The sequence below is a fragment of the Carlito syrichta genome, unplaced genomic scaffold (assembly GCF_000164805.1).
Source record: "Carlito syrichta isolate Samal-C Ts95f unplaced genomic scaffold, Tarsius_syrichta-2.0.1 Scaffold308237, whole genome shotgun sequence".
In the NCBI taxonomy this organism is placed as follows: Eukaryota; Metazoa; Chordata; class Mammalia; order Primates; family Tarsiidae; genus Carlito; species Carlito syrichta.
The window spans coordinates 460,078-487,560 of record NW_007252333.1 but is presented as its reverse complement, the minus strand read 5'-3'; the positions used below and the strand labels follow the sequence as shown (position 1 = coordinate 487,560).

Below are 27,483 nucleotides of genomic sequence, written 5' to 3'. Positions count from 1 at the left end.
CACTCACCTCAGCCTCCCAAAGGTGCGGGATTATAGGCTGAGCCACCGAGCCCGGCTAAACTGTACCTTCTAAGAAACGAGGAAAACTTTTTCAATGATCAAAACTGAATATAGGTTACATATCTTGACTGTAGGTTCATGTAGCATCTGGTGCTTTTTAAAAATTCGTATTAGGTAACCCTTGAGATTGGATCTGTCTTATGCTACTGGGCTGTAAGCCTAATTAAGGCAAGGATTTGTCTCCTTAGTATGCCTTTCACCTCCATTAAGTTCCTATGTGTGCTAGAATGCTTAATAAACACCTGTGCAATAAAAAATGAAATGATGTGAGAGTAATAATGCTAATGATCATTCTGTGAATTGACTTTTCTATGATGCTATAACTCTGAAGAATGTTATGACAATTTTATAATATGTTTAAATATTATAAATACATATAATATACATTCATCAGTGTTTGTGGTGGTTTTGACTTTAAGAAAATGGTATGGAGGTCAATTTCTGACCCAGAGCTTAAAAGAGCAGCCAAAGGGGTTCTTGTTTTTCTTTGTTAAAATATAGGAAGAAACCAACTAAGACATTTCATTCTTCAGGTGGCATTGGGTCTATATCTGAAACATTTGAAGAAAAAAAAAAGAGTTTCCAAATTATTTCATGTCTCTTAGTCTTGTGCTCTATGTTCCTCTCTGCTCTCAGATCCAGGGGCCACAAATAATATTTTTTCCCATTTTTTACAGTTAATGTATTTGGAACCATTGAATTGTTAATTGTAACTCTGTTTACCTGACTGTATTTTGGAAACTCTATCACACAGAGAACCGTATTATATAACAGAGGAATATGTAGATATTTTTGGTGTATATAATATGTTTATCCATAAAGTTAAGATGAAGTTTTAAAGAAAGTCAACTCCAAATTAAGATGAAGTAAGAATAACAAGAGGGGCTTTATAGTGGTTTTGGGTTGAATGAGCTTACATAGAAAAAGATAATATACATTATAACTATTTCACAGACAATATTGGAAAGGGAAATCTTACTCAATGTTTATGATCATATTTCCAATTCCCTAAGGAAATTATATTAATATATTTTAAAGAAATTACTGGCCAGGTGCAGTGGCTCATGCTTATAATCCCAGCACTCCGGCAGACTGAGGCAAAAGGATTGCCCACCCAAGAGTTCGAGACCAGCCTGGGCAACACAGTGAGACTTCATCTCTACAATAAATTAAAAAATTAGCTGGGCATGTTGGTATGGGCCTATAGTTGCAGCTACTGGGAAGTCTGATACAGACTCAGAGGATTGCCTGAGTCCAGCAGGCAGAGACAGCAGTGGCCATAATCATGCCACTGCACTCTAACCTGGGTGACAGAGTGAGATTCCAACTCAAAAAACAAATCAAAAAAAGAGAGAGAAAGAAAATAAATCACTAAGAGTAGAGAGGGCCAAATACAAGGTTATGGTATGGAAAGGGTATTAGATGAGACATCCCAAGTCATCTCAACTTGTAGTAGGTCTTAGTGGAGACACAGAGGAAGCATCACTGCCAGTAAAGGTTCCTATAGTACATTTTAGAGTTCATAAAGTAATCTACTATAATGTCAATGACTTTTCTTTTCTAACTAGTTTTCAGATACTTGGATGTTCAGAATATTTTTATTTCACATGAAAGAAAAGCTTTTAAAAATATCTTCGAACAACAACTGTAAATGACAACTCAACTGCTATCAAACAGAGGAAAGGGAAAAAGAGGGAGTTTGGTGTTCAATGACTACAGTGTTTCAATATGGGAGGATGCGAAAGTTCTAGAGATAGATGGTAGTTACTGTCACAGAATAATGTGAATGTACCCATTGTCAGCAAACTATAGACTTAAAATGATCAAAATGGTAAATTTTTTTTGTTATATATCCTATACCACCATAAGAAAAATTAATAAATTTCTGCTTACTAACAGGTGATTGTTGTGAGGAGACTCAATGTGCAGGTGTTTCTCTTCATCAATTTGGCAAGACTCCATTTAGCCTGGGTTTGAAGTGTTTTTCGTATATCCAAAAAATCGGTATAAGTTGCTTTTGTCTTATTTTGGTAGCAATTGCTGTGTGAAAAAAAGCCTGTTTTAGACAAAAAGTTGGTGATTATATGAATTTGTTATTCTGCTCCAAAGTTTCCAGAAGGAACAGGAACCATGGTTACTTTTCCATTCATCTTGCCCAGTGGATATTTTTAAAATTTCCCTTCTCTTTCATTTTCCTCTTTTTTGTCCTACATGTGTGGTAAAAATGAAAGCTATGGACTGAGGCTGCTTTTTGAAGACATTGAAGAAACTCATAATGGAATAGAACAGGAAGTGAGACAACTTCTAAGATCAGAGAGTTAGACAAAGTATCAGCGGACATGGCTTCTAAGACTCACTTGGTCATTTGTTAGCCGAGTCCCTGGGTGTCCCCTGATATCAGTTTTTCCAACATAAAATGGGAAAAATAATGCTTTTCTTATTTGCCTTGCAAATGGGTTAATGTATGTGATCGCGTTTTATAGATCATAAAGTATTCTAAGAACTTAAGGTGGCACCATCATACCTACTGGTGCTACTACTAAGAATTTGCTTCACTAATGATTTCTATGGTATAAAATGAATAAAGACTATAATTGAGGAGTGATGCTCTGTTGTGTTTTGATTATGTGCCAGGTTATGTCAGCCTTGGGAAGAGCTGAAGCAGAGAGGCTGCTACCATTTGGCTTTTTGATTTCCCTTATGGTTCTCCTCCCTCAATCTGTGCACTGAGCAAGCAGCACTCTCAAAAACCAAACCCTTGAACACAGATTGATATGTATTCAGAAGAAATAGGTTTTCCAGGTGCTTGAACTACGGTTACTTTGGGGTTAAATTCATTTGAAAAGAGGAAATAAGTAACAAGTGACTGTGGAAGTCAGAGGGCTAAAACGTTCATTTATGAGAAATAAAGTAGAATGTTGCACACGTTTCCTGCCTCTAAATACTGGCTTTTGTAATGAGTTAGAGCATAGCGTGGGGCATGCTACTGTCCTGTTTTAAAGAATACATGTGAGATATGTACTGTAGTGCAAAACACTTATGCTGTGAACAGTGAAGATATGAGTTGTTCATTAAAGGCGAGGGGTTCCAGTTGTGTGTGTGTGCTTGTGTGTGTCTCTCTGTGTGCGTCTGTGAATCTGTGTGTGCTTGCTTGTTTGGAGACGGAGACAGAGGCAGTGATCTTTCCTTCCTTTATCCTCTAGGAAAGGTTTCTGCTCCTTGAAAGAGATGCTGTTTATTTCCTGGCTATATCTTTTGTGAAGTATTGAGACTCTTGGATGGTGCCCTGTCACTCAGTAGGACTGAAGTACGAATGCTAATTTATTGCCAGACTGCAGCATTGTGATTTGCATTCCAAATCAGACTGCAGATTCTCATTATACATTGCTGTCCTGTTGTTTCGTATCTAGAATTTGTTTTTGTTTTTGTTTTCCCTTTCATCACCTTTCTTATTCCCCAATAATGGCCTTTAAGGAAATTCTCTTTCAAGAGATCCCCATTTGAAATCAGCAGCTTTAGTGGCTGAAATCATAACAATAAATAACAAAGACATCAATAGGGCTTGTTGTTTTTTTTTTCTCAGTGGTGTTCTCCCTTTCATTTAAGAGTCCTATAGCACTAAGTAAAACAATTACTTAAAACATGTATTTCTGAGGCTTAAAGGTTTATACTCATTCCTTTGAAAATCGTGCTTCTGTTTCTTTTTAAATCTCAAAGGTGTGAACTTCTCTCTTAATGATAACCTTTTACAGATAAAGCCTGCATGGTATAATTGCATCCTTTCTTGGCACCTCAAATCAAATTAGCTAAACACTTAGTGAGGAGAGAAAAGGAAAACACATTTTTGCAACGTATGTGACTGGGTGAGAAGCCACTGCGGCAGCATAAAGAACCGACCGACGAGAATCTGGGCTTTTCCACTCTGGAAGCAAAAGGGGGGAATTATGGGTTGGTGGTCGGCTTCATGTTAGGAGGACACCCCTCCATCTGTTCACAGCTCAGCCTGTTTCTAGTTTAAAGCCCAGATTGCAGTACAAACCTCAATTTCTTTTCCCCATTTTAAATGCAAAGCAAGACTTGAGAATCATAGTGTCTCTGCTCCCGGGATTCAGACCCCATTTCCCCCCAAAATTCTCAGGCTATTTGTTTGAATACCTGCTTACAGTGGTACACAATGGGCAGCTTTGAGAAGAAAAATTGATAATCTTCACGGAAGAGTAATTTGAATGAAATTACACTTGACAGCCTGTCTCCAAGCAAACAAGAGGAGCGAGGAAGCCTGAGCTAAGCTCTGAGGACTTGCCCAAGCCACTGCTGTTGGAGCTTCCCAGGGAAAAAAAAAATCACCAGTTTTTCCAACATCTAATTGAGCTTTTGATTAATTCCGTGTACCAGATTCTACTGAAGAAAGGTAGCCATGGAAGAGAACATGGAAGAGGGACAGACACAAAAAGGTACTGTGCTAAAGGGGTTTATTTGTAACTAAGTAATTATTTTGCAGTTTCCTTGTTTGCTTTAGACACTTGCCAGTAAGGCTAATGAATGTTTCTCTCTTGGAAGGAAATTTTTTTTCCTTCTCCTTTGGTCTGTTCCTCACTTGCAGTCATGTCTGGCATGAATGTTGTCATTATTTGCAAATCTTTCAGATATAAGTACCCAAATGTAGAGTCGGGTATTAGTGAGAAGGGCAATGTGGTGTTGTTGTGAACTAGTCCTTAGACCAGTCTTTGTTAACCTTCATTTATTTCATAATTTCGCCCTCGTCGAGCCTGGAGTGAGCAACAGTCACAATATTTGGAGCTAGCTAAAATTTTGATGATGTAGCCATTATCGATACCTTTGCACGGACATCTGATAGAACAAAGACCAAGACCATTTATAATATTTTGGTTAGTGCACCCTTTAAAAAGATTTTTTTTTCTTTATGAGGATGCAGTTTAGGTTTAAATAGATGGGGCAGAAGTTCATTGATTTTCAGGGTATATAGATACATTCAGGTTTTCCTTTCTAGGTAGCTGACCATAATCGACTTCTGAGTAATAAACTTTAAGGAAATGTTCTGATGCATTTTTTCAGCTTGTTGAGATATATCTGACTGTATGAGTTAAAGTGAAATTGCCAGTTTTACAAGATAAAAATGATCAAATATTGTCCATTTCAAATGATTCAAACACCTCAAGAATGTTTTCTTATGTGTCAAGTGGTGGCTTTTGGAGGGAGCTAGCCTTCGTTTCTGTCGTCTGCCTCAGGCTTATGTAATGTCCGAGAAAATGCTCTTGTTTTCTTAGGATTGAAATAGTAACACCGGTAATGCTACAGAAAGGTAATATTCAGCTATCAGAGTTGATTTTGAATGTATATAGAGGCAATACTTTTAAAAAGTCATATTTTATATGATAAAATATGTAGTTTGGAAATGCACTATAGTTTGCCGTGTTTTTAGTCATTCAGCTATGCTGTCTTCTCCCTTAATGCACACACACACACCTCTTGAGGAATATATGGAAATATATATATATATATAAAGATACACACACACACACACATACATCCACACACACACACGTAGTCAAAGACCACTGATATGGAATCTATAAGGATTTTATATAAGAAATAGAGAAAGATCATAGATAAGCTAATCTCCAAATTAGTCATTAGTACCCTTGTTAATGTTATGCTGTAACAGAAACACATTATCTACATAGATATCATGTGATCTATTTTTTAAATTTACAAAAGCTTTCAATTTCCTTTATTATATGCACACATAATGTGTTATTTTAAATGGCAAAATTTCATGGTAATTTCTGTTCTTACAGGCATCTTAATGGGCTACTTTATAAATTAAATATCTTATTTCAATGTCTTTTTTACGTAATGCTAATGTTTTTTAATCCATCAATTAATCTAGAGAAAAATAATTATATAAAATAGGGAAGTGATAAAATAAAATAAAATCTTGAGTTAAATCATGAGCTGTGGTAACAGGTTGAATGTGTCTGAACAAGCTTTGGTAGATGCAGGGACCAAGAAAAAATGATGTAATTAGTTGTGATTTCTTTTTTCTCAGGTAACGCTGAAAATCTTTCTCCGATGGGGATGGGGAAAGCAATGATGGGAGGGAAAGACCTCTCATAGGCAGTTTTTGATCATTAATATATATACGCATCCAGAATGATGGTGGAATGCAATTTTAAACCGGAAAAAAATGTGCAATGGTCTATATGTATGTAAGAGTACATAAGTAAAATCTTTAGGATTCAGCTTTTTTTCTTAATTGGGAAAAATGTGTAATTTTCTTCATTCTTGATCTTCTGTTTTTCTGAGCTACAGCTATGACACCTTTCCTATATAAGTTTGCTGTTAGAAAGTTACATTTGAATATAAATGCTCTATCTATCTATGTGGGGGTGGGTGAGAATATGAAATTTGATGGGCTCTTGTTGGAATAACTATTTGACAAGCAGATTAAATTATTAGAGATTTTTTAAGAGTTTAGGTGGAGAGATGTAATGACCCATCTACTTTAGAAGAAAGCAGCATTTTCATTAGTTCTTATACTGTTTCTCTTACACCACATAGGAATTTCTTAAATAATTCAGGTGTCACAGAGTTATCTCTTCCATTCAAAAGATAATTTTCGGTCCATTCTTGCAATTTAGACGTATTCTTTCTTTTTACAAATCAGAAGGACTTAAAATTCATGTCCATGATTACTTATATCACCTTCCATATTCAACTAGAATGTAAAATGGAAACCGGTGGTTTCATTAAACGTATTTGAAAAGTATATATAGTTGATGCGCAAGGACTTGAAAAGATTGCGCACAAGAAAAACATTTTTTTAATAGTGCAATTCTTATTCCCACTTAAAAGGCCATGGAGAGCAGTCCTAACTTTCACCCTAATTTACCTGCATGCATTCAGCTTGGGGGAGAGCATGATTTAAAAGTATGGGTAACTCCACCAGCTATTCTGCTCAGTGAGCCCATGCTAAGATGTGAAACTGAAATGAGGGGTGTTAAGCTGTGGTTCTACCTATTTCTGCCTCCATTCCCAAAGGTGAGTATCTCATTGAACTGAGGGAAAACTAGTGCTTTCAGAAACACGTAATTTTTATGAAACATGCCCTCTAAAGGAAAGCCAACTACTTTGTTCTGCACTCCATTAAAAAAAAAATTTAGTACTGAAGAAAAAAAGGAAGCTGTTTTGAACTTGGCCTTGGGGTCTGGCCGTAGTCAACCTAGTATCACTATTGTCAAAATTCAGGACTTAAAGATCCATGGCCACCAAATCATGGCAACAATTACTGTACAGGGGTTGAGCAAAGTGGATAAGGATATTTTTATGAAGATGTAAAAGGTATGCATTTATGACATATAGTCATGCAATTATGTCTGGAACATTTTGCCAAATTCTATGGGTGAAAATGTAAGTGATTTGAGGGTTTCTAATCAGTAGTGAATTTGTGACTGCAGATTTGAGCTGCCTGACAAGTAGGTGACCGTGACTTTGTGGATAACCTTAGATAGCATTACTGAATTAGGAGAGATTCACAGAGGAAAGCTGAGGAGTCAATGAGTAGAGGAACTGATAAAACTGTATGGAGATAAAAAGAAAATAGCAATGAACAGAAAAAGCCAGCAAGTTGGAGTCTTCATAAATTGGCTGAATTGCCCCAGACAGCTAAAAACTTGATTGGTTTCATTTCTGGACATGGATATTTTATGAAATAGGCCTCAAGATTACATGCGATGTATCAGAAATGTTTGAGCAGCATGAAGGATAACAGCCACAGTGCCACTTACCATGTTTTTCTAGTATGATAAACCACTAGCATATGGGCCTATGCTGTCACCTTCTCAACCCCTTCCTCTCCAACACCAAAGCCCGCTCTGTCATCTCTTCCATGGAATCAATCCTTGGTGAGCCTCGAGGACTGGGTCACTGACAAAAGATAAAGATCAAACTCAGTGTGAATGGGGCCCATTTTATCATTTCAAACACCAACCAATGCTTAATGGTCACTGTTCATCTTTAGCTAAGTACCACCAACAGATGTGTCATTTCTGCACGTCTTTAACTTATTAAAACCAACAAGAATATCTAAATGAAAGGGCGGTGTGCAGGTGTCTTTTGTTTTCTCATTAAAAATACTCTTCAATTATAGTTGATATGAAAGTTCATAATCATATACTCCACATTATACATTTATACACACGTTACCATAAAGGAGTCTATGCACAAAAGCATAGACTGTATATCATCTTTATAGGTCTATTGAACATCTCAAAAATTTCTTTTCTGAGATCATTTTTGCCTTGAAAGATGACTTTGGAACCTAACCCCTCCTTAAGCAGACTTCATATCTGAAGAGAAGACACCACTACAGTAAATGAGCAAAGAAGAAACTTTGGCTTTGGGAGACTACATGATATAAGCAAACCTAAATTGCCCAGTGATTTGAGTGCTAGACACTGGCCAAAGGACTTTACCCAATTAACTCATTGACTCTTCACGGTAACCTTAAATGGTACTTATGCTGAGAAAAGGAAAAATCAAAGAGGTTAATTAACTAGACCAGCTTCATATAATCATAAGTAGTACAGCTGGGTTCAATACAGTCCAGGGTCTGAACTTTGAACTATACCCTACCCAGTGCTAGATGTCTATTACTGCCTGCCTGCCTGCCTGCCAGCCACATTCCCTTCTAATGACTCTCTTTTCACTGTGTAAGTGCCCTGCACTGAACAGTTTGTCATTCAAGGCTGTGTTCTTTACCATCAACTCTGCGTTTCTTGGCCAGGCGTGAACAACTTTTTCAATGGAAACCCATCCCTAGGTGCACCAACAATCTAGATTTGTAAGTTCATAGTCTGTCTCCAAATATATATTTAGTGATTCAATTGCACTCCTCTCTTGAGAATCAGGCAAACACAATTATTGGTAAGCCCTGGGAGTCTCTTTATTCCTCTCTCTCTCTCTCTCTATATATATATATATATTCCTCCATATATGGTTTTTTTTAATTGTAAAGATGTGGGGTGCAATTCAGGCTTAGGTATACAAATGATCATCGTACAGGTAAAGTTTAAGCCTCCCTTTGGTCCCCACTTTGCCTGGTTTGTGATCAGGTACCCTTATCAATGTTATGTTCCCCCCCTCACCCCAGCAGTATCCTGCTACTGTGAATCCTTTTCTTACAGTGTTATGGTAAATGTTCAGGGTCTGCTTATGAATGAGAACATGTGGTACTCTGTTCTTTGTTTCTGTGATAAATCACTGAGTATGATAGAATCTAAATCTATCCAGGTAGCTGTGAAGTCCATTTGTTTGTCCTTCTTTATGGCTGTGTAATATTCTGTTGTGTATATGTGCCACATTTTTTTAATCCATTTTCAGTTTTGATGGGCAGAATGGTTGGTTTCATGTTTTTGCTGTCGTGAATAGTGCTGCAATAAACATGTGTGTGCAGGTATCTTTTTTTGTAGAATGGTTTTGAGTTCCTCTGGGTATATTCCCAGGAGGGGGATTGCTGGGTCATATGGAAGGTCAAAATCTATTTCTTTCAGAAATCACCACACTGTTTTCCAAAGCGGTGCCACTAGTTTGCATTCCCACCAGCAGTGTAGAAGTGTTCCTGTTTCTCTGCATCCATGCCGGCATCTGTTGCTGTGTTTTATTAATGATGGCCATTCCTTCACATATTTTGATAATAACTGTGCTGCCCGTCTCCCAACTCATCCGGGTGAATCTCTATTCTTTGTAATTAAAATACCTCTAAATAAAACAAATGTCCAGAACCCTTTTGGACTCATATAAAGAGGCTAGTGTTAAGAATGTTTGCTGAGTGAGCCTGGTGACTGATAGCTGGGCCAAATGTATATTTAATGTATTCTTATATTTCAACTTGACACTACTCATTAGTACATCCTTGATGATTTGGAAGTTTTTCCCGTACTGATTTTTTTTTAAATTTTTACACTCCGAAGAACACTTTTTTGCCAAACCACTGCCTACAGTAAGTATTGATGGTACAATATTTTGAGAACCACTGCAAAGAAATTAAAGAGCCAGTATAAGTCAAAGTGTCTGCTTTATTAATAAAATTAGAATCATTAACAACATGTTATTGGAATCAGTAGACCAGTAGCTAGGACAATAACAAAAACAACTTCGCCTTTGCGCAACCATTTAAATATAAGAATTGATTAGCCCCCTTTGCTTCTTAGATGTTGGCTACTTGCAGATCTGTGGAAAGAGGATTAGTTTTGTGCATCTAGTGGACAAACTTCGTCTCAACGCATATTGTCATAAGTCATATCATCAGCTGCCATTTCAGCATTTGGATAACAAGGCCAGAAGAAACATGGAGAATCAGGTTTTATAAAGCATGTAGGAAAAATCTGTCCTGTGACTTGACAGCTGTGCTTTTCCTAGCACTTCATGTGATTAACCTGGCATGTCCTCCTGGGTCTAAGAAATTGCTTTTACTCTTTGCTGTTACCAAACAGTTCTAAGACACCTGTCAAGAGGGAAAATCAGGGATATTTTAAAGAAACTTTAGTAGATGATCCCATAAATTCTACCTTGCCATAGATATTATGGCTGCTATGGTTTACATATAACATTTTAGAGTTTGTCTTTTCATATTTTCCTTAGATCAGTTGCTGATTGTTTTCTATGTTTGTGGTGCTGTTTATGTCAGAGATCCAAAATACTCAACAACACATTTACAGCATCATTTAAGGATTAAGGATATGAGCTGATTTTTCACAATATCATTAAAATGAGTGTATTCACCTTTTCAAATGCAAGTGCTTGATATAGTGACTTCATTAACTCCTCAAATTAAGGCTTAAGGATTTAAAAAAACTCATTGAGAAGTACAGAGTGGTAGACTGAGATATTGACAGTGGACTTGGAATTATGACTTCCAAGAAATGGTTTTAGAAATTAATTTTTCTTTAAGTCATCAGAAGGCAATGACTCACAAAGGATTCACAGAAAAGAACTTCTAGTTTGTCAATTGCATTCTCCATTTTCCTCCAGGCATGTACTCCTCCCACCATTCAAAATGTTTGGCAGTTTTATTTTTCATACATCGAAGGCAGACTGCCTGGCTTACTTTCAAAAATCCTTTTGGAAAGGATCCATACTCACAGGTGGCACAGCTGTGGATTAGCTAACATTATAAAAATAATTCGTGTTTTTGCATGTGCTTTCAATTCAAGTTGTGACCATTGTCTGGGATATTCTTAATCCGAAAGCAACTTGCTTCTTTGGACTGTGAAAAGAAAAGAAAAACAGAAGAGAGCTGATTTGTTTTTCTCAAAATTCTGAGTGGGAAATTTAACTTTGGTCAAGGATGAATGTCATTTCCTTATTGGAATCTGTCTGTAGAGATCACTGGGGAATTAAGTTTCAATATGGTAGGTATACACATCTGAGGTCAGAGGAAAAAAAGAAGGTTGATTGCTGATTTTTAAATGAAGTATATTAAGACATAGCAACATTTTAGAACATTAACTGCTGTGTATAACCAGACTAATTTCCAATATAAAAAATGCCATTTTGACACATTGTTTAAATTGTGTAACATTTTGGACTTAAATGTCTGTAATATGTAAAAGAATGAGATTTTAGTATACCTACCTCCACAAAAGAGAGGCATTGGATGATCTCTCTCCCAGAGAATGATGCCAGAAACATAAGACATATTGTTCATGCTGCCCTCTATTATGGTGTGTGCCTGCCTTTTCTTTGGTCTCAAGTTAAAGTGAAATAATTAATTTTTTTCTAATTATCATTTCCCACTGATTTACAATAGAAATGTCAATTTTAGGCAAATTTGATTTTCTTTTCTTGTTGCATTTTTCCCCCGGTTAGAAGAGTTCTTTGAACGGTTAATTAACTATTCTTCTTAATAAAAAATAAAATATGAGAGAAAAACTTTACAACTATATATAGTATATTCTTTTATAGTTATTTGATGAGAAAAAGTTTTATTAAATAATTCAAATAATGAAATAGTACACTATCAAATCTCTTTCCCTCAAAACTTAACACCCTTTCACTTTTTCAGTTGTTGAGATGCTTCTACACATTTCTTGTATTGCTGGATATCTATTTACAGTGAAGTTTGGTGATTGCACATTGAACATAGCTAAGTGCTTATATTAACATGATTTATTTTTCAAAAAAATACCAGTTATCATCGCTAATATTTATTAATCCAGGCACTGTTCTAAACATTTTATTTATTATTTCTAATGCCAGTATATTACTTAATATTAATTAATAATTATTGATTAGTTTTACCATTAATAACAAATGTTCTTTGTCTTTATGTGCATACTACTTAGACAATGGCCATTTAGTTCAAACTCTACAGGAAACTAGGAAAAACCCTTATACAAATATCCAGAGGAAAAAAATGGCAACTTAATGAAATGTGATAGTCTACTATCACATGAGAAAGATTGTTAGGTAGACATCTGTGAGAAAGAGCCAAGTCATTTTCTCCATTTTCCTACTTAGAAATTTATTTTTCTCATAGTGATAGAATTTAAATTCAAATTTTTGGAACAATAGACTGAAGACTTATTTTCAGTGGTAATAAAGAATTGTATTTATTTTTATTAAAATACCATTAAATATTTTGTAACTAGAATTAATTTTAAAAATAAAGGATTTAACACTGTTCTATCAATTAAACTCTTAGATATGACGCTGGATAGGATTTGCTCATTTAAAACCAAACTTAAGTTTTGAGACTCTCTAGCTGTTTTAAATAGTGCTCATGTATTACCAATCCCATAATCATTTAATGATTTATTACTTTAGAGACTTTATTTTAGTCTTTCATCAAATTTTTAAAAAATTTATTATTTTACAGTAAAAACAATGCTTGGAATACTGCTCACAGAATGACTGAAGTTAAATCATTTTAAATTTCTTTGTTAAACAATTCACAATAGAAAGTTGTAATTAAGTCATAAGATCTAGAATTCAGAAACCATGTACTCAAATTCTCTCCACAAATTTTAAACATGTGAAAAGGCCAGCAATTTTTGTAGTTGACTGTCATACTCTGGCCATTTAACTTGTGGTTTCCCAGATCAGATGACTTTTGCTGCATCCCTGGCTATTTTTCTCTACCTCCACTCACTTTCTATATCATTTAGTCTATATTATTCAATTCTAGATTTCCTAAAAATCCCTATTTTAAGAATTTGTTTTCTCTACCATTATCATGAGTTCTGGTGGGTTTAAAGTGAGTGTTAGATATAGTAGTGACTGGGTGAAAGTGCCTACAATAATATCTGGAAAATAGTAGGATTTAGTAAATGCAGATTCCATCTCCTTGTTTCTTTTCCTTTCGTCATAACACATTGTGACTATTTAAAAAACGAGGAAGCAATTTTTCTTGAGGCAGAAAGTCAGAGTTTAAAATTAAAGGATGCCAGAGGACTGCTCACTTTTTTGAGTTATTGCAATAGTTATTTTCTAAATGTTTATCATTTAATTATGGCATCTCTTGTTTGTGTTTTTGTGTATAGGTTATGTTCCACCTCTCATTTCAAGGTACCCATGCCTTGAGGATATGGGTTTTATCTTTTGTTCATGAACTCAGCTTGCAAAGTCCTCTGAATACAGTCTCATTCATATTAGATGATAATGATAATTCAGAGGAGGAGGAGGGAAGAGGAGGATAAAGGTGAATAGGAGGAGAAAAAGAAGAGGAGGAGAGGGGAGAAAATGAAGAGGATAAACAGAAAGAAGATGAGGTCAACCATATGGACTAAAGGGAAGATGAAACATTTTAATTTCTTTATTTCCCTACAGAGAGACAGATTTCACAGAGCAGCTAAACCTGGTTTGGAAAAATGCAGCCAGGACTTCATTTCATGCCTTTAGATTTGAATGTAGAAGAATTCTTTTATTCTTTGACCCGAAATACATTCAGTAGTTTGTTAGCAGCCTTCTTGAGAATGAATAGATTTTCTTTTTCATTATTAAAGAGCCCACATCTTTTTAGCATTATGGTCCTAGCAATTAAGTGAGATACACTGAGCTCTCAGGTTCAGCAAATGGTTACTGAAACTTGAAAAGTTATATCTTATCACATTTTATAAGATGCTGATAAAGTGTAATCACAGTTTATAAGTTTGCTGTCACTAGGCTTACTGTGTTCATTAGTAAGTCTTAATGAAAGAAAAAAAATACAGAAAAAATCATAGTTTTGAAATTATTGAAAACAATTTAATAAGATATGAATATTCCTAGGTTATATCTACTCAGTCAATTTTCACAATATTGCATTCCAAAGCAGCAGATTTCCTTTTACCTTCTTTTATGCTTTATATGAGTTTCAATATTTTTGTTAGTATACAGTCTTACACAAATTCCTGATATTTGGAATGTAAACAAGACACAGTCTGAAAATGAGGCATTTATGCTCCGGTCAATGGTATGTGAAGAATATTTCCTTACAAGGTTTGAATGTTCATCATTTTCCCACCAAAAATTTTGGTGTAATAATTTGCTGATGTGCTCATCGCTAATTTGTGCTCTGGGATGAACTTCTGATATCATGATTTGGTAGAATTAATAGTAAATTCTTGTGGAACAACTAAAATAACTTCATGTTTTGTATGCCAGTTATATGTCCAAGCCAAAAAGTGTAATGATGGAGAAAGATAAACTTATTTATCTATGCAAATGATCTTTTTATATAGCAATTTGTTGCAGCAGTAGATAAAAATTTAGCCCTCAAAGAGGTGGTAAACACTTATTACTGTCACTAATCTTTACAATGCAATAGGGCAAAGAAAGCTTCTGATCTATGATGTGGTTTTTTCCTACTCATGTTATAATCTGTATCATCTGTGTTACAAGTGTGACCACTATTTTTACATGAATACTAAAATATTTTTATTCATTGTTTCTGCTGAATTGGAAGGAAACTTTGTGTTATATTACAGCTATGTTATCATTGCAATATTTGGTCTTAACTCCAGTACTTTTTACTTTTAAATTCTGCAATTGATGCAAAAGCAATATCTTTATAACCTAATGGTGCTAGTGTTGATTCACATTGCTGGATTCCCCATGCCTATGCCCTCACAAGCACTGCATAGTCTTTATAGTATTAAAAATATAATATATTTATGTATCATCTAATATGCTCTGTTTTTTAAAAAGAATCATATCCACTGGTCACTTCATTCATCTAAAGCAGATTCCTGGAACATCCTCTTCCATTTACTGACAAATGTGTGGTGCTTCAGCCTTTAAGTATTGAGACATATTTGTTTATAAATGTCTACTGAATGATCTATGACTTATTTGACTATAATATAGATATATTAGTTTGAGCTATGTCAAATTGCTAATATTAGACAATTTTGATCTACAAAATGGCTATTCATTATATCTATCATATCAGTGTGCTACAATTATGAAAATGATTAATATACTCATGGTTGTATGTAGAAAATAGATATATATGATGTGACATGATTAAGACTTAAATATTATGTTTGTGTGGAGTGCACTAAGCTTATCAAACATTCTTTCTCCGAAATCCTAGTGAGGTCATTAATTTATTGCTTTATTTTTTTCCTGTTAGAAAAAGCTGGCAAAATGCTTGGAAATCTTACTGTTTAATACATTTATATATAATGGAAAAGTTATGTTTACTCTCGTTTCTTAAGTTGCATGAGTTCATTACTTTGGATATTTGTTAAACATAGCACTAAGATTAACATTTGTCCATGATTTACTCTGCCTGTCTTAGGATAGACAGTATGCCCTTTAATCTAGAGAATGGAAAATCTGCTTTGTTTTTCCTGGGGTAGAAAAACACTCCCAAATGACGTTCCATGTATGTGGCAAGACTCATTGGAGTCTCACCTCCCACAAGCTGACAATGCCATTCTGTTATGAGGGGTTCTCTTTTAGATCTTCTAGGATAAGTTTACAAGGTTGGTTTGTGGTCCTTGAGGGACAATGAATTACATGCCATTTCAGTATTGAATGTAGCTCTGGCATTAACCTGACTACTTTGCTTCCTTGATTGTTGTGAAATTTATTTGGCAAGAAACAGAAACTTTCACTGAGTGGATTTTATGACCTGTGCTTTGGAAATATGATGATGCAATAATTTAGACTTCAACGTGGACAATTATACAGGATAGCACTGAAGGACAATGACATACCCTTTATTTTCTATAGAGACATAATTATAGCTGTTAATTTTTAAGTGTGGATGTAGGAAAAAATGGGAATGCATAGGAAACAATTTGATGCACCTAATTTCGCTACAGGACAGGCTAAATTGTTGTAGACCAGATTTGGTCTAGGAGTTGGAAGGTCCCTTCCCTGACTTAGGTAATTTTAATTCAGTTAAATTAAAATGATATTTGTATTATCTAAAATGAACTTACTTATACATAGTTAGCATACATTGATTAAGCAAAACAATCTAATTCTCAACCTAGATTTTGGTATAGGGTATATATTTTATTTTTTCTATATTTTGTATATTCTTTTTAGCTGTTTATGTTTATATTTTGTAAAATATCAAAAAATAATGCTCTTTAGTATTTGTGACAACGTTGGGCCAATAACCACAAATTACGCAGTTATTGGAATTATTTATTGACTTCCTGGCCACTCAGCAATCTATAAACTATTAAAAATTTTTCTTTCTCTCGGAATCATATTATTTGAAACCAGAAGCTTAATATTTCTCTAAAGTTTATTATTAAAACGTCATCCCATTTAAGGGACTGTAAAAAGTTGAATGAAAAAGGAACTGAACTTGAAGATGTACTTGAATCATATCCTTATCAATAGGGTTTTGTATTAAACCTCTTGATGAAGAGTGTGTTGTTTGTTTTTGAAAACACATGCTATTTATTTCTAGGGTGGCACAGGTAGTCTTTTGGAGGTATCTGTTATACTTCGGTCCTCTCCCAGACTGTAACATTTCAGTTTTTACTTTTGCATACAAAAATGTCAATGTTGTTTCTGTGCCTTGTGTGCTTTTACTTTCTTGCACTAATGTCAGTCTCTGTTCTTATAAGTTGAGTTTCCAAAACTGTTCTTCAATTGACTTTTACTTTCCTGGATCCAAACAGTTCTTAGTGTGAGAGGGAAACATGATGGACCAGCAGCTCAGAACATCAATTACTGGGGAAGAGGTCACTGAATCCTACTGCCCCCAAATGACAGTGATTCAGAACAAAAAAAAATTGAAGAATTGGATTATTATTTTTTTGGATGAAAGAGAAGTGATTATGTTATAGAAAAGTGTTGATGCCTGTAAGAGTGCAAGAAGGAGAGCTGGACAACTGAGTAAAGAGAGATTGTGGTTGCTACGGAAGACATCCTGGGAGATTGGTAGGGCTCTCTAGAGGGCATGCTAAAAACGAATACTGTTTCCCATATTGCAAAATGAAAAAAGAAAAAAAGAAAGGAGATGTTAGCCTCATATATTTTAATCACTATGTATCAGGCCGCTGCAGTCTTTGAAATCTTTGCTCATAACTAGCCTCTGGCAAGGATTTCCAACTGCCTTCATTTTGCTTTCATGTGCAATAGAGCTGACGACATGCCAGACAAAAATGGAATACCTCTTTGGTGTGCTATAAAGAGTGCATTTTAAATTTCCCTTGGTAAAATTGCTTTCCTGAGGAAATCCACTGTATTGTAAGGAGAAAATGGGCCACAAAGAAAAAAAAAATCTTTGTATTTCAACTGTGTGTTACATTTGCTCTGACAAAGAATTGACTCAGAATGAGGAGATTGACACAAAGAATATATCTCGGAAGACTAGCAAAATTCAAATTTAGTTGTCTCTGTAAAAGAGTTAAGTTGTCTCTCCTTCCTGCACCAAAAAATAATTAGGAAGAGCTTTAGTTTGTATGTATATATTGGATAAGGTGATAATTGGCAAATATGCAAAAAAGAGACATAAATTTACCATTTTGTTCATTGTTAAATCCAAGTTGTGTTTCTCAAGTTTGTTTCATTCATTCCATAATCTCACTTTTATGTGTTGCTCTTTCAATGAAGCAGTAGTACAAAGGAGATGTTTATTTGTCTTGTATAATCAGATTATGAATGTCACAAGCAGAGAAGGGTGTTCTTGGCCTTAACCAAGTGAACTGAGTACTGTTAAAACATTTGACTATGAGATAATCTTAAGATCAAGCTTTACAACTGAACTTCCTTAAAAATTGTTAAATGGATTTAACAGCAATCTTTGTGAGGGAGAGGTAATGATGATGCTTTGAATTATTAGAAATGAATATTAGAAGAATGATTAATAACTGTACTTTTCAACAGCTGTGTTATGTTTGTGGTTGTAAATTATGGAAGTGTAGCAGCACCATAGTCTAATAGAGTAGTCCTCAATCTCCAGTTTGTTTTAGCATCACCTCATTTGGGGCATGTTAAAACTTAGATTACTACCCTTCATGTCCTACACATGAAGCTTCTGATTCAGTAAGTATGGGTGGAGCCCAGGACTCTGCGTTTCTAACGCCTTAGGCAATGCTGTAGTTGCCAATCCTGGGACCACACTTGGAGAACCACTGATCTAGCAGATTATTGCCACTGGTAAAAACTCCAGTTTCCCAACTATGATTTATAGTTTATATAACAAGATAAAGATATTATGGATTTGAAATCCCAAAATTTGAGAAGAAATCAGAGCCAGTGATTGCAATCATTCAAAATGAGAACTTGAAGGGTGTTCTAGACAATAGCTCTAAAATTTTGCCTTTGGAAATCAAAAGAATTTTGAAGCCTACAATCATGCACATAAGTTTTTAACTACTACAGAAAACATTGTGAAATGATATACAATCTTCAACCCAGATTATTCAATAGGTATAGAACAAAATTAGAGTCATGGTTTAATGGGGAAAATTGAGGAAATTTCAAAATCTACAGTTATTGAAAATGTAAATGCATGGAACAATAAAATAGTTATCATGTGTTCTGTATACATGAGAGCTCAGTTATTTGTGGGGCAGATATAAGCATTGATACCACATCACACATCATACCACATCACACAACAGACTAATATGAACTGTTGCTGGTATTAATACCATTGTAAACTCCACCAGCTAGTTACCAAGCATCGTTAATCAAGACATGCTATGTCCAAGATTATGAAAGAGTCAATGAAGACTAACTCTAGATATAGTGTAAATAGTGGGTTATCAATATTGTGACTAAGGTCAAAGAGTACCATTTATTCATTAGAAAATGAAAATGAAAGGTGTAACTATTGGGATCCCAATTATTACCATGTGTTATAGAATTATGTATTTGGTTCCTAGCATTATCTTGTTAAATTGTACATATATTATCTAGAAGAAATAAAATAGCAGCTTTTCACACATTGGTATTGAATGTAATATAAAATTAGCTAACTTTTCTGGGGAAGAGAATGCTTAGTAATCTGAGAGAATTGAGTACTGAAAAATAAGAGCATAGGATTTACACGCACACACACACAGACAATTCAGGACTTTAAGGAAATTCTCGAAAGTATTGTTTTGTATCAGAACAACTTTCAAAGTATGTTCAGAATGCTCTGGGGGAAGAAAATACCTTTGGGAACTTATTAATGTTCATTAGTTCAAAAACAAACAAGAAAACAGCTGGCACTGAGGAAGAAGCTTGAAGACTATCTTTTGCTAAGTACCACTCCAGGAATTATACTTCAATACTTCTTCCAGAATTCCCAGATGTAAATATCCTTTCTACATTGTATTTTTATTTGGTAAAACAACATAAAACTACTGTTAATGCAACAGAATGGGACTAATGGTTTATATTTGAGCTTTTACATATTCATAATATGCTAGAGGGCAGGTAGGGGAAATAAACAGAATCATTCAAACATGAATTTGAATCCTAACTCTGCCATATACTGGTCATGTTTTTAGGTAACTAATTCAACTTCTTTTTTTTTTTTTGAGTTGGAGTCTCACTCTGTCATCCAGACTGGAGTGCAGTGGCCGCTCTCGGCCACTGAAGCCTGGACCTGCTGGGCTCCGGCGATCCTTTCGCCTCCGCCTTCCAAGTAGCTGGAACTACAGGTGCGCACTACCACGCCTGGCTAATTTTTTTGATTTATCATAGAGATGAGGTCTCGCCAAATTGCCCAGGTGGGTCTCGAACCCGCAGGCTCAGGCAATCCACTCACTTCAGCCTCCCAACGCACGGGATTACAGGCTGAGCCACCAAACCCTGCTACTAATTTAACTCCTGATCAAGGAACTTATTTTTTTCATTCATAAAATTGAAAGAATAATATCTACATATTGGAATTGTTGAGATAATATTTATAAATCATCTAATGCACTGCTTGGTAAATTATAGATCAAAATATATTCTGACTTATCTTTTAGATTATATTATTATCTCCATTCATTTTACATATTGCCCTTATGTCCATGCTAAATGCTATCTACTTCAAATTTTTGTGATTATATGTAGTGCAAACATAGCTCTTATTGATGAATAACTTAAATAGATAAATATTTTAGAATGACTAGGTACAAGCCACTCTTCTAAGTGGCACTGAGCAAGGCAAGCTAGGTGATAGAGCTTTTGAGTAGGAATCTCACTCTGTTTTGTTTTTTTTTTTTTTGAGTTGGAGTCTCACTCTGTCTCCCAGACTTGAGTGCAGTGGCCGCTCCCAGCCACCGCAGTCTCGACTTGCTGGGCTCCGGCAATCCTTCCGCCTTTGCCTTCCAAGTAGCTGGAACTTCAGGCGAGTGCTACCACACCCAGCTAATTTTTTTTGATTTGTTGTAGAGATGAGGTCTCGTCAAGTTGCCCAGGTGGGTCTCGAACCCGCGGGCTCAGGCAATCCACTCACCTCGGCCTCCCAAAGTGCGGGGATTACAGGCTGAGCCACCGAGCCCGGCCGTGATAGAAGCAGCAGAGACACACTACGACAAAAATAACATCCACACATAAATGAAATTTAAGAAAATATCAATGGTTTACTTAGAGGAAGTAAATCTCATCTAAAGGCTCAGCTGAGAGGACAGGGAAGGATCTGCTCAATAGGTTACTCACAGGATGCCTTGTTTGCAGGCCTAGTGGCGAACCACACGAACCTCCCCAGAGGGCTGTCCCCTGACACAGAAGCTGGCTTCTCTAGAGGAAAGAATCTAAGAAAGATTGGGAGAGAGAATCCATGCAAGGTGGAAGCCACAGTGCTTTTATCATGCAATCTTGGAAGCAACCGTTTATTGCTTCTTTCATATTCTAGTCATTAGAAGCAAGTCAATAAATGTAGCCTTTACTCAAGTGAAAGAAATTTTCAAAAGATATGAATGCTACTAGTCAGGGATAATTGAGTGCCATCTAAGAGTCTGCCTACCACAGATATTCATAGGTGTATCAAATGCAACATGTCTAAAATGAAATTTATCAATTGGCTGCTAAATCAACTCTACATTTTCTGTTCTTGACTTCCCTCACTTCTGTTACTCCAAGTTAAAAGCTTATGGGTCATTACTAATGCCTTCCACACTTTCATCTATAACAAATTGGTTATCATATGCTTGCCTCATAATTTGGGAATCTCATCTTCATCTACTTAGTTGTTAAGACCCATAATCAACTCTTTCCTTAAGCTATTGCAGTTGTCTCCATTATGTTTCTCGTCATTCAATCCAATTCTGTTCACATTAATTAGAATGACTTTTCTCAAACAAACAAAATATATTCATGAATTCTGTTGCTTAAAGGCTTCTATTGGTTTGGGGGGTTTTCCTATTATAAGATTAGAACCATTATCTTTATTTTGGCACATCTAACCCTTTCTAATATGGCCCAAAGCAAGTCTCTAGCTCTACTAGCCAATCTCATCATTCAAATGGCGTTAGAATACTCTATCAGCATGGCATGTCCTCATATGATGGGTGTAGATCCATCCTGATTTCTTTTTCTGTACTCTTTCTTACCTGCCAGTCACATGAGTCATTCAAGCCATGGCTCAACCAGTATCTCATCAGGGAAGCTTTTCCAGGTTATCACATTCTGCCTAGGCCATGTAGGTTCCTGTACAATTTTGTGTCAAGCAGCTCATTGCATTTTCAGCTAATTTTTTTCCTCTTTCGATGCTATCCTTTTAGGATAAAGTCCAAATATTATTACTCTTGAATTCAAAGTTCTGAGCACAATGGTATAACAATTGGCACATGATAAATATGGAGTTAATAAATGCTTCCTTATTTAAGTTACTGTTTGTAATTGCACTTTATCTTAGGAAGAAAAAATATTTGAACAAGAGGAGTTCCAAAGAAGAACTATGAACAAGATAAATGTTTCATTATGGTTTCTATTAGGGACTTGTATATGTAAGTCTAATAGAAATTACACTAATATTCAACACTTGTTGAGATTATACTATTTGCTAGACACTGTTTCATATTCTTTCCATTTGTTAATTTGTATAATCCTGGCAACAATACTATTAATAAGGTACTTTTATGATTCTTATTTTGCACTTAAGGAAGCTAAGGCACAGAAAGTTTTATTTATTAATTTTTTCAGGTTACCCAGTAGTAAGTGGTGAATTTGACTCTCAGACCTTGGCAACGTAGCTCTAGATACTCTGTCTTCCTCCAGAAAGTGGTTCCAAAAGATGTACTAGAATCAAGACAACATAAATTGAAAAAGGTTAAAAACAAAACAAAACAAAACAAACCCAAAAGGACAAAAGACTAATTATGATAAATGCATGAAAATTGTGAAATTAGCATCTACACTATCATAAAAAAGTATTTTCAAACTTTTCCCCCTCTCAATCCCAAAATAAAAGTAAGTTGGAAGAACTTGAGCAGCTTAGCAGCATTTATGGAGTAAATGAACAACCACCACCATAAACAATGGGGAATGCACTGGTGAACGTCAAGACATCAGGTGATATAAGTAAAAAGTGTAGATAGCTTCTGATGTGCAGATGAGTTCACAGATAATTTAGAAAACATTCCAGCACATTCTTGATCTTTGTGAGATGGGAACAGCAGGCATCCAGGACATCTCTACCAACAGGGTCCCGGATATCTTAGAAGAAGGGGATTCTTTTTGCATGGAATTGTAGAACAGGTTTCAGAATGACAGTTTTGATCCATGTTGGGAGAGATGTACCAAAAATATATAATATAGTCCATAATAATGGACACATCTTTATTAGTTAAAGAATGTATGAATATGGATAACTTTCTCAAATATTATGTTAAATGAAGAACACATGTACAAGCCAAGAAAAGTACTGTTTTAAGTAATATATCACATTGTGACTTTTATACTTGCTTGTTATATTGTTTGTTTCATGTTTGAAAGGTTTTCTAATACGAATATTAAAAAGTAACATGAATACAATAAAATGAGAACAGTGTAGGCCTTTTGTCTTTATTTTATTTTTTGAAATAGGCAAATAAACTTTTCTATCGGATACTAAAGAATTAAAAGTTAAATTCCAAGATAAGGAGTCTCACATTGTATTTTAAAACATCAATTTATTAATGAAAATGAATTTAATATCCTTAATTGTACAATTACTTGTCAAGTATAATTATCATCTGATGTATTAAGTAAATTTAGTTGTTATTTTAAAAAGTAATGAGCTGGACATAGATTATAGGATAACATGCCTGTAATCCTATCACTTTAGGACACAGAGACAGGAGTTGGAGACCAGCCTGGGCAATATAGCAAGACCTTGTCTCTATAAAAAAAATTTAAAAATTAGCTGGACGTGGTGGTGTGTGCCTGTAAATCCAGCTACTCGGGAGGTTGAGGCAGGAGGATTCCTTGAATTCAGGAGTTGGAGGCTGTGGTGAGCTGTGATTGTGCCACTGCACTCTCACCCTGAGCAACAGAATGAGACCCTGATCCAAATAAAATAAAATGTAATGCAATGTCCAATTTTATAAAGAACCTTTATAAGAAAGTATATATTTCCCAAGTTTATTAAGAACAAATGAATTACTAGAGCAGTAAAAGACCATACAAGAGTACCTCTTCTTTTTTGTTTTTTTTCCTTTAATTACTTCTTAATCTTATTTTTATTTTTTAAATATACTTTAAAGCACAGATACCAAATGTCTCATGTAAAACTCCAGAATTAAAAGGAAAAAATGGTATAACCCACACTCAGAACTTAATATTTCCTGCACATTTAACTTAACTTTTTAAAATGTGTGGCAATTTTGATCCACTGCATAACCAAGAAGAAAAAACACTAAATCTTACTATAAGTAAACATAGGGTTTGAATGTGCATATATGAACTGGAAATTAAAAAGACTGAAATGCATTCTTATGACAAGATCAAATCACTCATCTAGAATCAGTAATTCTTATGATGCAAGAAAAACAAATGCAGTCACTTATTTGTAGCATTATTACCTGCCTTAATAAATTATTTTATTGCTATACTAATTTTACTGATGACTAGTTAGTTCTTGTGAGTACTCCTCAGGTAATATGATTAATGACTAAGTATGACCACAGGCTATGATATTAAAGTATCAATCTGATTACAAATAGGCTCCCTATAAAGAGGTTAATATGTGGAAATGTTTCTGGGAGTGTTGGAGGACAGTATGTTAATTTTCAGAAGGGTAAAAAACACAAAATGTTTGCAAAATTATTTGTTCTTTTTGTAGAAGAGTGTGTGTGTCTATGCATGTGAATAAACAAGCCAAATATGAAGTCCCTATTTTGTGATAAATATTGCTCTTGTGCATTTTAGATGAATCCTTCCATTTTGACATAATCATTTTTATTAGCAGTCTCGTCTATTAGGTAGGAGATAATTAAATCTCTTCTGTGTTACATGGATTAAGATGGTGATTGCAATCAACTTCTGAGTTCAATTTTAAACATGTAAATTTAGTATTTTATAAATCGGTCTTCTTTTACATATAGAAACATTTATAATAGCATATTCAAGAGTCTTATAAATTCATGTCGAGTAATGAAGCGAAATCCAAATTGTGAGGCTTCCACCAGTTGGCTGGGTGGCATATGGCAAGTCACTTAACCTCTGAGACCTTAACTTTTCTATCTGCAATGCCAAGGAGTTGCACTAGAATGCCATATCTATGCTGATGTTAATTTTAGACATCTAAAATTAAAAAGGTAAAAGGATTATTAAAAAGACACATCTAAAATTAAAAAGATAAAAGCATTACCTTCTTGTCTTCTTACTAGAACAAGAATATTTTTTCTATTTTTACATTATCTTTGCTTTATTTCATACAGTAAGCACTTCTGCTATCTGATGTTATTTATAAAATGAACTCATCTGAGTATCAATTTTCTATTTCTTAATTGATACAGCCTATAAATAGCATGATTATATAGTATTAAAAAATGGAATCTCTAGTCCAAAACACACAGGAGAAATATTTGCCAGAAAATAGGTGCATTCACATTTTACCCATTTATCCTCTCTCTCTCCTCTCTCTTTCTTTTCTTCTCTGTCTCTCTTCCCTCTCTTCTCTCTCTCTCTCTCTGTGTGTCTCTCACACACTTACCCACACCTCAATAAAAACAAATTTTAATCATAAATATCATAAAGAAATGCCACATAAAGGTAAAGCATTGTATATATCATATATCCTGGTTTAAATATTTCTTTCAACCTAGTGCTAGCATTTATGCTAGCTTTTCTTCTTCTCTAAAAAAAGGAACAGCATATCTTTTATGCAGTGAACAGATGATTACATCATATTGCAAAATCTTCCAATCCATAGCGTGTTGTTCTCGCTTTTGAAATGAAGACTATTTTAAAAATGAACAGGCTATACAACTTAACCTATGCTTTCATAAATTTTCATTTTATAATGTAGAATTGAGTTAATTTTGAGATATGGAGACTTCTAATTTGGAGAATATGATATCCTTTTATCAAGTATATTTTGATTTTGTGGTGAAAGAAAGTCAAAATATATTGACATCAGACACTTTCATAATAGAAAATAAGCTGATAAAGATAACAGTAATCAAGACAAAGGATTAAAGACATCATCCTTGTGATACTTATAGCATTCTGGTTATTCTAAAAATTGATGGTGATCTTATTGCAAGCACCTCTATAGTTCAATCTCAGGAAATCTCATTAATGTGTTAGTCCCTTTATTTTACTGGTGAATTTGTTGACAGATAGTAATTGGGTCACTGTATTGAAATGCCCCATGTAAGCTCAGAATTCTCTGTGTTGGTTGGCATGACAACCATAGTGGTCGATTAAACATGCTCAGAAATTGGGAACCTGGGCTTCTCAGAAGCCGTTAACTAGATGGGGAATAGAAAACTGTCTAGATAGTGGCGAATTAGTAAGAAATGTCTGAGAATTGTCTTGAATGTGCTACGATATGTTTATTTATGTAGTGCTAATAAAGTAAACATAATATTCATAAAAGCTAGATGCTTAAAAATTCACTCACATGGTTAAAAATATAATTTGATTTTATGTGAATTTATAAGAAAAGGCTAAAATAGCCTTAAAATATTAAGTACTCTATTAGAGATAATGCTGATATTACTCAGAACAAATATACTTGCTATCAATGGTAATTTCTATTTAGCTCTTTCCCCTGTTAAATGATTGTGTGAAGTGCATAGCAGATGATATCTGCAGATGGCACATAGAAGCCCATTGGCACACAGACACGGCCTTTGCTTATCAGTCCTGCTGTAGCCAAATTTGGGAACCAGGAAGATGGTAAAAGGACAAATTATTGAAGAAAGAAGCAGTTGAAAGACTGGCGGTATAGCTCATTCATATCTTTTTTCTTACATATTTTAACTCGATTTTTTGTTGGCTTGCACATGACTAATAACATAAAGGTAATTTGGAGGTAGCAAATAAAAACAAGTTGTTATGACCTGAAACACAATTCATATTTTTTGTCATTTATTTTCTTTGATTTCGAATATATCAGACAACATTTAGTTTAGGAGGAGGAGAAAAACATGAACCACCTAGCAAGTATTGTTTTTTAAAATTAGCCACTTTTATCTGGATAACACAACAAAGACAAAGTAAATTGAACACTACAGATTTACAGTTTCTGCAATTCAGTTTTGTTGCCAAGACAAACAAGATGTGAGTTAAATAAAGGGGGCAACATTTGATTGTATTCTTTTTTATTAGTGTGCCTGTATTAAAAATCAACTATAAAAATAAATATTTTTAAATAGACCAAGTTCATTCCAAAAATCTACTGTTCAAATAAATTGAAAAACCCGTAGCCATTCTAGCCTTTTTGAGAGGATGTGTTATTGAGAATCATCTTTGTTCTGAAAAAAGAAATTAACTGTGTAGGAATAAAGAAGTAATTAGTGATAGAACTGGGCCTAAAAC

At 34.7% G+C, this 27,483-nt stretch overlaps 1 protein-coding gene across 1 annotated transcript in view; it reads left to right on the top strand.

Annotated features, from left to right (window-relative positions):
• Positions 1-3,979: 3,979 nt before the first annotated feature.
• The window catches only part of GPM6A (glycoprotein M6A), a 167,774-nt gene continuing 144,270 nt past the window's right edge, over positions 3,980-27,483 (top strand). The window contains exon 1 of the mRNA XM_008065335.2: positions 3,980-4,514. Within this exon, the coding sequence (XP_008063526.1) occupies positions 4,478-4,514 (37 nt within the window). The 5' untranslated portion in view covers positions 3,980-4,477. The remainder of the gene's footprint in view (positions 4,515-27,483) is intronic.